Here is a 17403-nt window from a genome sequence, read left to right as displayed (position 1 = left end):
GCCTCACTCTTGTGTCCAAGAAGACCCTGGCTAAACAGCATATGCCCTGCATTCTCTTCTGTGGCCACATGAGGGCGCCACAGCCTCACTCGTGTCTAGGGAGACACTGAAAAGCAACAGCATGTGTGCTGCATTCTCTTCCGTAGCCACATGACGGCGCCACAGCCTCACTCTCGTGTCCAGGGAGTTGCTGAAGAAACAGCTTGTGGCCTGCATTCTCGTCCGTGGCCACATGAGGGCGCCACAGCCCCACTCTTGTGTCAAGGGAGACCCTGAAGAAACAGCATGTGCCCTGCATTTTCTTCCGTGGCCACATGACGGCGCCACAGCCTCACTCTCGTGTCCAGGGAGACCCTGGTGAAACACCATATGCCCTGCATTCTCTTCCGTGGCCACATGAGGGTGCCACAGCCTCACTATGGTGTCCAAGGAGACCCCCGGTGAAACAGCATATGCCCTGCATTCTCTTCCGTGGCCACATGACGGCGCCACAGCCTCACTCTCGTGTCCAGGGAGTTGCTGAAGAAACAGCTTGTGGCCTGCATTTTCTTCCGTGGCCACATGACGGCGCCACAGCCCCACTCGTGTCGAGGGAGTACCTGAAGAGCATGAGGGTGCCACAGCCTCTCTTGTGTCCAAGGAGACCCCCGGTGAAACAGCATAGGCCCTGCATTCTCTTCCGTGGCCACATGAGGGCAGCACAGCCTCACTCTGGTGTCAAGGGAGACCCTGAAGAAACAGCATGTGTGCTGCATTCTCTTCTGTGGCCACATGAGGGCGCCGCAGCCCCACAGATCACCGCTGCGGGGCGCTGTTCATGGCAGGTCGCTGCTTCTGGTTCAAGCAGGTGCTGGTGGGAGGAGAACCGTGCACAGGCCTCGCTTCCTCCTCTGAAGCCTCAGGGCTAGCAGACACTGCACAGCTCTGGCTTCTCCCCCAATACCAGCAAGAACACTTATAGCACGTTCTGTAATCTGGTGCCCTCTTGTGGCATCAGTTGGTAGTAATGTAAGGCCGCTGCCTTCGGTGGCCTGAACGTCGCACTGGTCTTCCTCAGCACTCAGAACCTCAGCTCTGCATCGTGCCAGGATGTACCGACACTGCCTGGCCAGCCCTTGTTAGCTCCCCTCTGGCTCACGCCAGGCTATGGGATTGGGGTTAAGAGGCTCAGCCTCGCTGGGGAGGCTTCAGCATCATGTACCAGTGAGGTACCCCTCACTCCACGCCATCACAGACACTGTCCAGGTCTAAGCTTTCCATCCACAGCCCACTGCTACCAGGTGATTAATCTCATTAGAGATACATAAGCAAACCAGGGACTACAGCACCCAGAATGCATAGCTGTAATGTTGGTGTCCTCTTAATTTGTGGACATCTGAGTGCAGAGCCAACGCTTTGTTTTTAGAGGCAGCTGCAGAACAGCAGGACTGCCACATACCCAAGCTGTATATTCTTGATTCCACCTCGAGCCCCAATCTTCCACCATCCTACATTACTTGTCTTTTTATCTCATGAATACAAAACATGTCTACTCTTGGTTTACCACCCTACATTTCTTGTCTATCTCACCGTAGGAGAGTACCCTCTCTCTTGGCATTGTTACCCCCATTGTGCTCTGGCCCTGTACATTTGGTTACTTCAACAACACACACCCAACGTTTGGCATACTGGCCCCCCCTTGTAAGTCCCTCGTATATGGTACCCAGGTACCAAGGGCATTGGGGCACCAGGGGTTCCCCATGGGCTGCAGCATGTATTATGCCACCCATAGAGAGCCCAAGTAAACTGTGTCTGCAGGCCTGCCATTGCAGCCTGCACGAAAAGGTGCATGCTCCCTCTCACTGTTGGTCACTGCAGCCGGTCACTGTAAGTCAACCCTATGGCAGGCCGTCCTGGCCCAGAGGGCAGGGTGCAAGTACCTGTGTGTGGGCACCCCTGCACTAGCATTCCATTTTCCTTGACTTCGTGAGTGTGGTAATCCCATTTTGTGTGTGTGCCGGACATAGGTCCCTAGGTACTTATGTCCAGCTACATAATGGTAACTCCGAACCTAGGAATATTTGGTAACAAACATGTCGGAATCATACCCCAATACTGTTGCCAGTATTGGAAGTATGATTCCATGCACTCTGGGGGGTCCTTAGAGGACCCCCAGCATTGCTCCGACCAGCCTTCTGAGGTTTTCTGGGCATCCCTCTCTGCTGCCAACCCTCGGACAGGTTTCTGCTCTCCTGCTGCTTGATCAGCTCAAGCCCAGGAAGGAAGAACAAAGGATTTCCTGTGGGAGAGGGGGGTAGCACCCTCTCTCTCTTTGGAAATAGGTGTTACATGGCTTGGGAGGGGTAGCCTCCCCAGGCCACCGGTATGCTTTAAAGGGCACATTTAGTGCCCTCTGTGCATAGATCAGTCTACACCGGTTCAGGGACCACCAGTCCCTACTCTGGCACAAAAATGGAAAGGGGAGTGACCACTCCCCTATCCAGCACCACCCCAGGGGTGGTGCTCAGAGCTCCTACAGAGGGTCCCTGGGTTCTGCCATCTTGAATCCAAGGTTGGCAGGGAACTCTGGGAGCATCTGAGTGGCCTGGTCAGGCAGTTGATGTCAGAGCCCCCTCCTGATAGGTGCTTACCTGGCTAGGTGACCAATCCCACTCTCAGGGCTATTTAGGGTCTCTCTCCTGGGTGGGTCCTCAGATTCAGCTTGCAAGATTCCAGCAGGACACCTCTGCAACCGCGACTGGATCCTCCAGGAACCGACAATCTGCATCCACAACGAAGACTCTCCTTGCAACATTGTTTCCATGGCTCCTTTCAGCTTCTGTAACATTTCCCCGGCTGTACATCCTCTGAGGGTGGAAAGTTGTCAGTCTGCATGAGAAGAAAGAAGGAATCTCCCATGGAGTGAAGTCACTCCCCTGCTTCCGCAGGCACCAACTGCAAAGAAGACCATCTGTGTGGATCGTTTCTCCTCCGGAACGGCGTGGATCCTGCATTACGGGTGGTGGTCCGGAGTAGTCCTCTTGGTCCTCTCTGCCAGCTGTCCAACTTTGGTGGAGTAAAGCCCGTGCCTTCCTGAAGCAGGACAGTACCCCGTGCACTGTGCCTCTTACAGCTACCAAGGCTTGCTGGCATCTCCTTCCAAGGGCCTTTCAGGTGTCTTGTAGCCCCAGCGCCCAGCACTCCCTCCTGCCAAGCACAGCCCTCTGCATCCTTCTCCTTAGGTGTGGGACCCTTTTCCAGGTGTGCTGTGTGGGCTCCTTTGCAACTCCTGGTTCCTCTTCCAGTAGGTCTCCTGTGGGGGCTGGCTTTTCTTCTGTGAACTCTCTGCCTTGCTGAGGGTCCCCCAAGACTCCCCCATGGGGTTGAATGTTCCTGGACCTTGCTGGTCCCCGACAGCTCCACTTTTGATGCATCGTGACTTCTGCCTTTGCCAAGGTTTGTTGGTGGTTTTTCCCCACCAGTGACTGACTCCATTCTTTCATCTGGTATGGTACGTCAACTGCATCCTCCAGGAGCTCTTCTCCGGCTCCAGGATGGCATCGCTGACCGTCTTCCTCCTACTGTCGACCAACTCCTGCAACCACAAATGGGTGAGCAGTGGCTCCTGCCACCACCGGACACTCCTGCGACTACTGGATTTTGTCCATTTTTTCCACAGGTCTTCCTCTTCAGGAATCCATCGCTGGTTTCTTGCAGTCTTGTCTGGGTGCTGCATTATCTTCGTTTTAGTCCTTTTGGGTGGTTTGGGGAAAATCCAGTAACTTACTTCTTTCTTCCTGGTCGCTGGGGGTCACTATGGTACTTACCTTTGGGGTTTCCTAGTTCCCCCAGCTCCCCTCTACAGATTCCACTTACCTTTTCTATTGCTTTCTATGTCTATTTCTGATTGCTAGTGTACGTATCTAGTGTGTTACTTACCTCCTATTGGAGGGTTACATCTCTAGTACTTTTTGGCAATGTGTCACTGAAATAAAGTACCTTTATTTTTGTAACACTGAGTGTTTTTCTTCATGTGTGTAAGTAATGTGTGACTACAGTGGTATTGCATGAGCTTTGCATGTGTCCTAGATAAGTCTTGGCTGCTCGTCCACAGCTACCTCTAGAGAGCCTGACTTCTAGTCACTGCCTACACTTCACACTAAGAGGGGATATCTGGACCTGGTATAAGGTGTTAAAAGCATAGGTGCTCATCAAACACCAGGCCTGCTTCCGGTGGGATAAGCACTTGCTATTGCTGTATCCCTCTGTCACTTGGTGCTCTCTACAGGAAAGACTACTTACTGACTAGGAGTACACACTGTACTTAGTGTCAGGGAGCTAGTCTCTTAAGACTGGGTAAGCTAGGGGTTTAGGCATAGCCCTTCCTACAAACTTTTTTGGAGAGTCTAGGAGTTAGGAACACCTTCACCACTCTAACAACATGTCTAGTGGGGAACACATCCCAGGCCATGGACTCACCATATGTGGGTCTTACCTTCCAGGAGCTCAGAGAGCTGTGCTCTGAAAGGAACCTAAAGGCAGCTAGGAACCCTAACAAGAGTCTGCTTCTAGGCCTCCTCCTCCAGGATGACCAGGAACATGCTGATAGCTTGGAGTCGAGGGGAAGATGCAGACTCTACTCCCCCCTCTCCACCCCCTAATTGTTAGAAAAACTGGATCTAGATACTGAGGAGGGTCAGCAGGGTCCCTCAGAGGATCACAGAGTCCCTAGTAAAGCCTCGAGCCTAGCTCTGAGTACTTCAGGTAGTAGGAAGGGAAACCATACCTGTACCCCCCCCCCCTTTGTGCCCAGGGGGTTAGTTGAGAGGGTCTCTAAGAATAGAGACAGATCCTCCTCTGCTCACTCATGTCACCTCAGTCTCTGAGGGATCACACTGTTCAACTCCAGGAGAAGATTGCCTAGATTGGGAACTCAGATAGCTAAGAATGGAGAAGGCCAAGCTGAGGCTTAAGCAGAAACAGCTAGCCCTAGACAGATAGGCCTTGGCAGTCGAGAGAGGGAGAGAGAGCGAGAGAGAGAGAGACAGGATATGGAGTTAGCACCCCATGTTGGCAGCAGCTTTAGTTTCAGGGAACCTAGAGTCAGGGAGGACTCTTGATTCCAGAAATCTTAGCAAGGTTGTCAAGGATGGGGACAAGGACAAAAGTAAGGAGTCTTCATCAGACCCACAAAACTCTTTTGGGGTGGGTCTAAAACCTCTTCCTCCTCCTTCAACTCTAAAAAGTCTTGGTGCTCTGTTTGCAAAAACAAAGGCCACAGGCCAGGAACCAGCTCCCGTCCTAAGAAAGGCAACAAGCCAATCACCACCACAAACCCCACTTTCACTTCTAGCGCCCCTAGCAATAGCAGTAGTGGTGGGACTACTGGCAGCAGTCAGTCCAAAAGTGTTAGCTGGGCTCACTTTAGGAAATGTAGTGGGGGCCGGTTTAGTTAGAGACAACAGAGCCTGTATTAGTCTCTGATGGGGGCATTGATCTTGCCACCTTGCTGTCTGTCCCATTAATATGGGTGAGTACAGGACTCTGCCCTTGATAAATGGTGTGATGCAGGGGTCTACAGGGACGCTGGTGCCAGTGTCACTATTGTGACTGAAAAACTGGTGTCTCCTGAGCAACACTTACTTGGTCCCACGTACCAAGTGACTGATGCTCACAGTAACACTTTGTGCCACCTCATGGCAGTTACTGATTTCAGCCGGGGTGGGGCTTTTACTGACCCTAAAAAGTTGCAGTATCCTGCAGAATGTCTGCTAGATAACGAATAGGAGACTTCAGCTTGGACTGAAGTGGAGTTTGAGGCCCACGCAGTAATGCTGGGCATCCCTGGACATATCTTTGCTCTCACAAAAGCACAGGCCAAAAAGCACAAAAGAACAAGGAACCCTGGAGCCTGGAACAATGGCCCAGTAGATTCCTAAAACAAACGGCTGAAAGGGTAAAAAGGTGCCCCCTGCTCCAGCCTCCGGTGAGGATTCAACTCCTGAGGGAGAAGAATCACTCCTTGGGTGCATCCCACACCAGAGGAGCTGTAAACTGACACAGCTGAGCTCTTGGGTGCAGGGGGGCACCAGGGAGGAGCTCAACATGGAGCAGAAACGCTGTCCCACACTGGAGAGCTCAAGGCAGGAAGCTGTAGCACAAGAGGCAGGGGATATCGGAGGTACCCATGAGGTGTACTGGGATAACAGCCTCCTATGCTAGAAACAAGGGACCCTAAACCTAGTTCCACCAGGAGACTTGTTATCCCTCTGAAGTTTAGGGAGTTCCTGTTGACTCTAGCATATGACAATCCCCTTGTAGGTCACTTGGGCCAAAGCAAAACTTGAGACAGGCGTGTCCCTCACTTTCACTGGCCCAATGTGTCAGAAGGCCCCAAGGAGTTTTGTTGCTCCTGTGTCACCTGTCAAGCTAGTGGCAAGACAGGTGGCACGCCAAAGGTCCCTATAATTCTACCACCAGTGGTTGGGGTACCTTTTGAGAGGATGAGGGTGGATATTATTGACCCCCCTGGGCCCTCAAAAAGCCTGTGGCAATGGATTTATACTGGTGGTGGTGGACCATGCCACCAGGATCCAGAGGCCATTCCCCTTAAGACCACTACAGCTCCTGCAGTAGGAAATTTCTCAAGGGTGGGTTTTCCTAAAGAGGTGGTATCAGGCAGGGATGCAAACAATGTCTGCGTACCTTAAAGCCATGTGCAAGGATTGTGGGGTAACTTATAAATTCACCACCCCTTACCATCAACAAATGGGCTAGTTGAGAGGTTTAATAAAACTCTCAAAGGCATGATAATGGGACCCTCTAAGAAACTCAGGAGGAGATGGGATGTCCTATTGCCATGCCTCCTCTGTGCCTGTACGGTGGTCCCTCAGAAGGGAGTGGGCTACAGCCCCTTTGAGCTCCTCTTTGGGCCCCCTGTTAGGGGTCCTCTTGCTCTTGTAAAAGAAGGCTGGCATCAACCTCTCAAGCCTTCAGAACTGTACATAGTGGACTATGTACTAGGCCTCATATCTAGGATGGCTGAGCACAAGAAGAGGGCTTCCAAATCCCTTCAGGCCAGCCAAGAGTTACAAAAGCAATGGCATGACCACATACTTACTGTATATCACCCAGGACAGAAAGTGTGGGTCCTGGAGCCTGTGGCTCCCAGAGCACCCCAAGACAAATGGAGTGGTCCCCTCACTATTGTGGAGAAAAAGAGCGAGGCCATCTACTTGGTTGACCTAGGCACTCCTAGAAGCCCCCACAGGGTGTTTTATGTGAACCGCCTGAAGCCCTACTATGACAGGGCGGACAGGACCTTGCTCATGGCAACTGATGAGGGACAGGAGGAAGAGAGTGACCCTTTCCCTGACCTCTTCTCCCACAATACAGGTGATGGCTCGGTAGATGGGGGTGTGCTTGCAGACTGCCTCTCTGAGTCACAAAAAGATGACTGCACAAATCTCCTGGGACAGTTCTCTGAACTGTTCTCCCTGACCCCTGGTCAAACTATATGGTGTGAACACACTATTGACACAGGTGACAGCCAGCCAGTTAGAAGTAAAGTGTACAGGTAGCCTGATCATGCAGGGAGTGTATCAAGTCTGAAGTGCAACCAATGCTAGACCTGGGAGTTATTGAGCCCTCTGACATCCCCTGGGCTAGTCCTATAGTCCTTGTCCCAAAACCACAATCCCAAAATGGTAAAAAGGAGATGAGGATTTGTGTGGATTATAGGGGTCTCAGTACTGTAACTGAAAGAGATGATCCATAGGGCAGATACACACATAACAGATACACTGGTATCTAAGCACCTTTGATCTGACTGCTGGCTACTGGCAGATCAAGTTGTCAGAGGATGCCAAACCAAAGACTGCATTCTTCACTGCTAGTGGAAACAATTATTTTACAGTGATGCCTTTTGGACTGAAGAATGCACCTTACACATTCCAGAGGCTGGTGAACAAAGTTCTCCAAGGCCTTGAAAGCTTCAGTGCAGCTTATCTAGTTGATATTGCTGTCTTTAGCTCCACACGGGATGAACATCTGGTCCACCTTGGGAATGTATTGGAGGCCCTGCAAAAAGCAGGCCTCACTATCAAGGCCTCTAAGTACCAGATAAGGCGGGGAAAGTCATTTATCAGGGTCACCTGGTAGCTGGAGGCAAGACCCAACCACTAAAGGGCAAAATCAAAACCATTCTGGTTTGGACTGTCCCTACCACACAAACCCAAGTCAAGCCTTCCTAGGCCTGACAGGGTACTACTGGAGGTTCATTAAGAACTATGGCTCCATTGTAGCCCCTTTAAATTACCTCACATCTAAAGGGATGCCCAAGAAAGTGTGTACAGCTAGATGCTACAAAGCTTCTGATGACCTTAAACAAGCCATGTGCTCTACTCCAAGCAAATTATTCTGCAGACAGATGCTTCTGAGGTAGGGGTAGGAGCAGTGCTATCTCAACTCAGTTCAGAGGGCCAGAATCAACCTGTCGCTTTCATCAGCAGGGGGTTGACCCCCAGGGAAAAGAGTTAGTCAGCCATAGAGAGGGAGGCCTTTGCCATGTCTGGGCTTTGAAAAGGATGAGGCCATACTTATTTGGCACTCATTTCTTAGTTTAAACAGACCACAATCCCCTCCTATGGTTAAAACAGATGAACAGTGAAAATCCCAAACTTTTGAGGTGGTCCCTATCCTTGCAGGAGATGGACTTTACAGTGGAACGTAGACCTGGGAGTGACCACTCCAATGCCGATGGACGCTCCAGATATTTCCAATTAAACAATGAAGGCTCTACTGGGTAAGGTTAGTCTTATTGTTTGTCGTTTGGTGCGGGGAGGTTTATGTAGGAAAGTACTCTCTTTTTGGCATTGTTACCCCCACTTTTTGCCTGCTTTCAGTGTGTTTTGACTGTGTTCACTGGGATCCTGCTAACCAACACACCAGTGATTGTGCTCTCTCCCTCTAAATTAGGTTGCTTAAGATTTTGCACACCCCGCAATTGGCATACTGGTGCCTCCATATAAGTCCCTAGTATATGGTACTTAGGTATCCATGGCATTGGTACACCAGGTGTAGGAAGTTGGCTCTGTATATACTATCTCAAAGTAAGAAATAGTGTGCACAGAGTCCAAGGGTTCCCCTTAGAGGTAAGATAGTGGCAAACAGAGATCATTCTAATGTTCTATTTTGTGGTAGTGTGGTTGAGACGTAGGATTATCAGGGGGTAGTGTGAAGCATTTGTTGTACACACACAGGCAATACATGAGGAACACACACTCGGAGACAACTCCAGGCCAATAGGTTCTTATATAGAAAAATATATTTTCTTAGTTTATTTTTAGAACCACAAGTTCAAAATTTGAAGTAAATACATAAAATGCAAGGTACTCCACACAGGCAAGTTAGGAACTTTGAATTAAAGCAATTTCATATACAGTCTTTGTTAAAATGTCAATAAGCTATTTTAAAAGTGGACACCGTGAAAAAATCAACAGTTCCTGGGGGAGGTAAGGAAAGGTTAGATTGTGAGGTAAGTAAAACACTTACAAGTCTCAGTTTCTGGGCATAGGCAGCCCACCATTGGGGGTTCAAGGCAACCCCAAAGTTACCACACCAGCAGCTCAGGGCCGGTCAGGTGCAGAGGTCAAAGAGGTGCCCAAAACACATAGGCGCCTATGGAGAACAGGGGTGCTCTGGTTCCAGTCTGCCAGCAGGTAAGTACCTCCGTCCTCAGGGGGGCAGACCAGGGGGGTTTTGTAGAGCATTGGGGGGGACAGAAGTAGGCACACAAAACACACCCTCAGCGGCACAGGGACGCCCGGGTGCCTTGTGCAAAGCAGGCGTCGGGTTTCAGGTAGGAAACAATGGAGGGACCCAGGCGTCACTCTAGCGGTGCAGGCAGGCACGGGGGGGGCTTCTTGAAACAGCCACCACCTGGGCAAGGCAGAGGGTCGCCTGGGGGTCACTCTTGCATTGAAGTTCGGTTTCTTCAGGTCCTGGGGGCTGCGGGTGCAGTGTTGGTTCCAGGCGTCAGGTCCCTTGTTACAGGCTGTCGCGGTCAAGGGGAGCATCTGGATTCTCTCGCAGGCGTAGCTGTGGGGGCCCAGGGGGGTCGTCTCGGGTTACTCACGGGCTCACAGTCGCCGGGGAGTCCTCCCTGTGGTGTTTGTTCTCTGAATCTCGAGCCGGGGCGTGGGGTGCATAGTGTGAAGTCTCACGCTTCCGGTGGGAAGGGTGAGTTCTTTGGAAGTTGCTTCTTTGTTGCAAAGATGTAGCTGTTTTTGAACAGGGCCGCTGCTCACGGGAGTTTCTTGGTCCTGTAGTCCAGGGCAATCCTCTGAGGCTTCAGAGGTCGCTGGTCCCAGTTGGATGCGTCGCTGGTTGGAGGTTTTCGTCTCTGGAGACAGGCCGGTAGGGCTGGGGCCAAAGCAGTTGTCGTCGTCCGTCATCTCTGCAGGCTTGTAGGTCAGCAGTCCTTCTTGGTAGTTCAGGTTGCAGGAATCTGATTTCCTGGGTTCAGGGTCGCCCCTAAATACTCATTTTAGGGGTGTGTTTAGGTCTGGGGGGCAATAGCCAATGGCTACTGTACTTGAGGGTGGCTACACCCTCCTTGTGCCTCCTCCATGCATAATCCAGTTTGCACCAGTCCAAGGACCCCCGGTCCCTGCTCTGGCGTGAAACTGCACAAAGTAAAGAGGAGTGACCACTCCCCTGTCCATCACCATCCCTTGGGTGGTGCCCAGAGCTCGTCCAGGTGGCCACTTGATTCTGACATCTTGAAATCAAGATGGGCACAGGCCCCTCGAAGCATCCGGCTGGTCAGGTTAGGCAGATGACGTCAGTGACCCCCTCTAATAGGTGGTCACCTTGCAAAGAGACCAAGTCCCTGTTTGGGCTTTTTATGGACTCCCTTGTGATTGGGCCCCCAGATTCAGCATGCAAGACTCCACCAGGACTCCTCTGCAATTAGCACTTCTGCTACTGGCTACCGGAACCGCTGCTGGACTTAACAGGAACCGAAGAAAACTGAAAACCCGAGACGACCTCGCCTTGCAACATTGTTTACGTGGCTCTTATCAGAAATTTGCAACATTTCCACAGCTGTGCATCCTCTGGGGTTGGCAAAACTTCAGCTGCGCTAAAGAATCATGAAGGAATCTCCCTTGGAGTGAAGGAGTCACTCCCCTGCATCTGCAGGCCCCTGAGGCAATGATATCAGGCTGCCAAGATCTGCTGTCCTCTGGACCTGCGAAGATTTTCCAATACAGGTGGTGGTTCTGAGGGGTCCTCTGCGTCCTCTCTGCTGTCTGTCCGACTTGGGAGACCCTGAGCCCTTGCCTCTTCCTCCAGGACCAAGTCCCTATGTACAGCGACTGTTGCAGCAGCCAAGGCTTGTTGACTCGTGCTCTGATGGATCTTCAGGCTCCAAGTAGCCCTGGCCCCCAGCACTCTACCTCTTCAAGGACTGTCTGCTCTCTACTGCGCCAGCCACATGGGCCTCGCCTTTGGGTATGCTGCCTGGGCATCATTGCAACTTACTGTGCCTGCTGCCAGTGGGTGTCTTGTGGGGGCTCGGACTGCTTCTCCTGGCTCTCCGGCTGCTAAGGGTCAGCCCAGACTCCCCTCCAAGGGTCCAGTCCTTGGACCTTGCTGGTCCTATTCAGCTCTGCAAGTCTTCAACAGCTCTAGTTGCATTTGCTTGTTGGTGGTCCACCTCACCACTGGCCCATCTGAAATCTGGTCACCGTTGAGGGACAGCTCCCTGCCGACTTCAGGTACTCCTCCGCAGCCCCTGGGCTCCGCAGCTGCACTTCGCCCACCACCATTGACCCATATCTTCACCGACAGAAGGGTGGGCAGTGCCTCCTGCCCTGTCTAGACACTCCTGTGTGGACTGGACTCTGCCCCCTTCTTTTACAGGTCCTCTTCATCCAGAATCCACTGTTGGGGTTCCACCGGCCTGGTCCTGTTCTTGCATTGTTCCAATTCCAAGTCCCCATGTTAGCATGTAGGATGACAAAGTAACTTCCCTCTGCTCTCCTGATCGCTGGGGGTCTTCAAGATGCTCACGTCTTGGGGTTCCATACTCTCCCAGCCCTCGGCTAACTACTCCGAATCCTCTGGTGGGGTACCCATTCTCGCAATACACTATTTTAGTATACGGTTTGGCCCCTTATAGGGCCCTTGTTATTTTTTGCTATTTCTAATGTTTTTATGCTAATTCCTAGTACTTACTTGTGAATATTTTGTGTGTACTTACCTCCAGTTTGGGAGGGGGGTCTGCCTATAAGTATCTAGTTCAGTGTTACTATAATAAAGTACCTTTATTTTTGCAACACAGAGTATTTTCTTTCATGTGTGTACGTGCTGTGTGACTACAGTGGTATTGCATGAGCTTTGCATGTCTCCTAGATAAGTCTTGGCTGTTCATCCACGGCTACCTCTAGAGAGCCTGGCGTCTAGGCACTGCCTACTCCTCACTAATAGGGGATACCTGGACCTGGTATAAGGTGTAAGTACCTTGGATACCCACCAAACACCAGGCCAGCCTCCTATAGCTCCCCATGTCATCCAGGATCAGGTCAGCCCAGGGTTTTACCTAGAACGAGGTGCGCCCAGCATCGCACCCATGATGCCGTCAGCCACCGATTCCACCCATGACGAGGTCAGCCCATTTTCCCACCCACTATAATGTCATGATATCGGACACGGACCCCTCACCCCCTTATGATCAAGGGTGCCACCCACCTGTCAGCACTTTTAGAAGGTTTGAGACCCTCCTCAGTGATCCTGTGGACTCCCATCAGTGAACTCTGAAACCCCATCACTCACCCACGATCAGCGGCTTCGTCCTCATGATGAGACCCACGCTGCCCGACCCGGCCAGGCCATTCTGAGGGACCTCCTCCTCCTCCTCATCGTCGTTCTGGAAGCTGGGGGGTGGGGCCTCAGGCTCCTCAGGGGGGCCAAACTCTTCCAGGAGGGACTCTTCCGAGGGGTACTCGAAGACTCGCTCCAGGTCACTCTCGCTGAAAGACAGCTCCATCTGTGAAAAGAACCAACCGGGGTCAGGTCAGCTAGAACACATCTCAGAGCTAGCCTAGAACACACCTAGAGCACACATCAGGGCTAACCTAGAACACACCCCAAGGTTAGCCTAGAACACATCTAGAACATACCTCAGGGCTAGCCTAGAACACACCTTAGGGATAGCCCAGAACACACCTCGGGGCTAGTCTAGAACACACCTCAGGGCTATCCTAGAACACAACTCAGGGATAGTCTAGAACACACCTCAGGGTAGCCTAGAACACACCTCAGGGTAGTCTAGAACACACCCTAAACATAGTCTAGAGCATGTCTCAGAGCTAGCCTAGAATACAACTCAAGGATAGTTTAGAACACACCTTAGGGCTGGTCTAGAACACACCTCAGGGCTAGCCTAGAACCCACCTCAGGGCTACTCTAGAACACCCCCCCCCCCCAGCTAGTCTAGAACACACCTCAGGGCTGGTCAAGAACACACTTCAGGGCTGGTCAAGAACACACTTCAGGGCTAGCCTTGAGCACACCCCAGGTCTAGCCTAGAGCTCACCTCATGGCTGGTCTAGAACACACCTCAGGGATAGTTTAAAACATACCTCAGGGCTGGCCTAGAACACACCTCAGGGCTGGCCTAGAACACACCTCAGGGCTATGAACACACCTCAGGGCTACTCTAGAACCCACCTCAGGGCTACTCTAGACTATGGCATCCTCAGTCTAGAACAAGGCACCACCAGTTCAGGGCACAACAGCACCAGTCTTAGAACACAGTCTAGAAAACAGCAGCATCAGTCTACAACGCACTCTAGAACACAGCAGCAGCATCCTAAACCACACCTTAGGGCTAGTCTAGAACACACCTCCGGGCTACTCTAGAACATGGCAGCCTCAGTCTACAACAAAGCAGCTCAGGTCCATCAGTCTTAGGACACAGTTGTTAGACCTGGCAGCTTTTAGGCGTGTCCCCTGTCTTACTGCCTTCTGACCTCCTGGTTTTATGGTGTACTGGACTCCGTTTTTGCTGGTTTATTGTTTCTGTGCACTTTACCACTGCTAATCCGTCATTAAGTGCACGTGATCCCTATTGAAATTGTACTGTTGATTGGTTTATCCATGATTGGCATATATGATTTACTAGTTTAAGTCCCTAGTACAGTGCACCAGAGGTGCCCAGGGCCTGTAAATTAAATGCTACTAGTGGGCCTGCAGCACTGGTTGTGCCACCCACATTAGTAGCCCTGTAAACATGTCTCAGACCTGCCACTGCAGTGTCAGTATGTGCAGTTTTAAACTGCCAATTCAACTTGGCAAGTGTACCCACTTGCCAGGCCTACGCCTTCCCATTTACTACATGTCAGGCACCCCTAGGGTAGGCCCTTGGTAGTCAAAGGGGCTTGGTGCAGTCTAGTGCATACTAATGTGTTTTATATGTTCTAACAGTGAAATACTGCCAAATTCGTTTTTCACTGTTGCAAGACCTATCTCTCTCATAGGTTAACATGGGGGCTGCCTTTAAATATCCTTAAAGCGTAGATTCCATTTGAGAGCAGATAAAAATGAACAGTTTGGGGTCTCTAAACTCACAATTTAAAAATACATTTTTTAGTGAAGTTAGTTTTTAAATTTTCTTTTTGAAAATGCCACTTTTAGAAAGTAGGCATTTTCTTGCTTAAACCATTCTGTGTCTCTGCCTGTTTGTGGATTGTCTGTCTGGGTCAGTTTGACAGTTGGCTGGTTACACCTCTTCTCCAGACAGTGACACAAAGGGAGCTGGGGTGTAGCCTGCATATCCTGCTGAGCCATCTGAGCTAGAGTGGAGGGAGGAGTGGTCGCTCGCACCTGAAAGGACTGTGCCTGCCCTCGCACAATGCCGTCTCCAACCCCCTGGTGTGCGTCTGGGGACTGGCCTGGACACGGAAGGATCTGGCAAACACTTGAGACTTTGCTTTGAATTTTTCCAACTTCAAAGGCAGAAAGGGGTTTAAGAAGACACAAAACCCCAGACTTTTAGAATCTTTCGGGAATCAAGAGGAACCTCTGCCCAGGAGAAGAGCTAAAGAGCTGGAGGAGGAGTACTGTCCTTATGCTGTGTTGCTTTGCTGGACTGGCCTGCAGTTGCTGCTTCTGCCTGAAATGAGTGCAAAGGGTGAACTTTGCTGTGTGTCCTGCTTGAGAAAGTTGAGAAAGTTCTCAAGGGCTTGGAGTAGAGCTTGCCTCCTGTTGGAAGTCTCAGGGACACCAAAGACTTCAGCTTCCTCGACCTGCAGCACTGGGAACTGTACGTTTTGTGCTGTTGATGAGGGGAAACCACTTTGCCGCGGCCAACGAAGCCACTGGCCTGCACTGTGACCTACCGACCCTGCACGGAGTCGCATTGCCCGGCTTTGCACCACGACCCTGGTCTCACCAACGCCATCATCGGATGACTTCACTGAGCCGCTGCTCGCACCGCGACCTGTGGGCCCCGCACTCCGGCATCGCCTGCTCATACCGCAGCTTGGGCATCCCCGCCGCCGCTCCCACTGATGATGACGCTGCTGCCTTCGTCATGATATGTGGACACTGCTCATGAGGAGCATGAAGCACCATCCTGTCCCGCCCCGCAGCCCTGGTCCATCGATGCCAGCATCATCGACTCCAGGGTCATAACCAGGCATCATGCCTGCACCATGGCCTGTGGACACCGCTCGTGAGGGTCACGAAGCACCGTCCCGTTCCGCACCGCCGCCCCGGTCCACCGACGCCAGCACCATCGACTCCTGTGTCATCACCAGGCATCCTGCCTGCACAGTTGCCTGTGGACACCGCTCATGAGGGTCAGAAAGCACCATCCCGTCCCGCACCGCTGGCTTGGGCCTACTGACAACAGCGCTTCAGCAACGACGCTGCTGCCTGCACCGTGACCTGTGGACACTGCATGTTGCAACGCCCCGCTTCGCACCGCAGCCCTGGTCTCACCGACGCCGCTGGACACCATCATTGAGCCACTGCCTGCACGTGACCTGTGGGCACCACACTTCGCATCGTCTCGCTTCGCACCGCAACCCCGATGCCATCCACACCAGAGCTCCTGACCTCATCAGCCCGGAGTTCGATCTGCAACACGTGTGACTTCAAGGGTCTGATGACTCCTGAACCGTCACCGCGACGTCAGTGACGCCGCTCTCCAGAGTTCACCGCGAGGATCGCGACACCCTGCGAATCCAAGGTACTGTTTGCGGGTCTTCACTACACCGTAGCTGGCCCGCGACGCCACGGCCGGCCTGAACTCTTGCTTTTGTTGATCACAACGCTGTGATAGCTCCATGTGGAGCTATTGACTTCAAGGAACTGTATTTTTGAGTAAATCTTGCAGAATTCATATTTTTCTTACTGTATGTTGGATTTTGTATCGTATTTGGTCTTGTTTTATATGGATAAATATTGGATATTTTTCTAAAACTGGTGTGGTGCCCTTTTGTAGTGTTTTCCCTTATTACTGTGTGTTATGTGCAAACACTTTACACATTGCTTCTGAGATAAGCCTGACTGCTCATGCCAAGCTACCAAGGGGGTAAGCGGGGGTTATCTGAGCGGGTATCTCCCTTATCCGGACTAGAGTGAGGGTCCCTACTTGGACAGGGTGCAAACTGACTGCCAACTAGAGACCCCATTTCTAACAAGAGTCTAGAAAACAGCATCAGTCTTGGAAACAGTGACATCAGCCTAGAACACATCTCAGGGCTAGTCTAGAACATGGCAGCATCAGCCTAGAACAAAGCAGCAACTGTCTAGAACACAGCATCATCATCCTAGAGCACAACTCATGGCTAGTCTAGAACACACCACCATTAGTCTAGAATAGAGCAGCATCAGTCTAGACCACAGCAGTAATAGTGTAGGCCCAGCAGTATCAGTTCAGAACACAGTCTAAACCACAGCACCATTAGTCTAAAACACAGCAACATCAGTCCAGAACACACCGCAGAACACACTAACATCAGTCTAGAACACAGTATCAGTCTAGGACACTGTCTAGACCATGGTAACATCAGTCTAGAACACATCAGTAGTCTAGAAAACGGCCCCATCAGTCTAGAACACAGCATCACCAATTCAGAACACATCATCATAAGTCCAGAATAGGGCAGCACATGTACAGGACACGCAGTACTAATCTAGAACATGGTAGTACAGCAGCAGCACTAGTCCAGAACACAGTGGAAGCAGTTCAGAAGACAGAAACATCACCAATCCAGGACACAACAGCACCATCCCAGAACACAGTATCATACATCCAGAACACAGCAGCGCAGAACGCATCTTCGCAGGTGAAAACCCCGCAGCATCAGTCCAGAACATGTCAACACTAGTCTAGAACACAGTACAACCAGT

General features: G+C 51.5%; 1 protein-coding gene across 2 annotated transcripts in view; it reads right to left on the bottom strand.

Annotated features, from left to right (window-relative positions):
• PPP1R18 (protein phosphatase 1 regulatory subunit 18) overlaps positions 1 to 17403 on the bottom strand; it is a 100367-nt gene that overhangs the window by 6133 nt on the left and 76831 nt on the right. For both annotated transcript variants that reach the window (XM_069241951.1, XM_069241952.1), the window contains exon 3: positions 12817 to 13030. In XM_069241951.1, the coding sequence (XP_069098052.1) occupies positions 12817 to 13030 (214 nt within the window). The remainder of the gene's footprint in view (positions 1 to 12816; positions 13031 to 17403) is intronic.

Source organism: Pleurodeles waltl, chromosome 6, assembly GCF_031143425.1.
Source record: "Pleurodeles waltl isolate 20211129_DDA chromosome 6, aPleWal1.hap1.20221129, whole genome shotgun sequence".
NCBI classification, from domain to species: domain Eukaryota; kingdom Metazoa; phylum Chordata; class Amphibia; order Caudata; family Salamandridae; genus Pleurodeles; species Pleurodeles waltl.
This window is presented reverse-complemented; position numbering and strand designations above follow the sequence as displayed.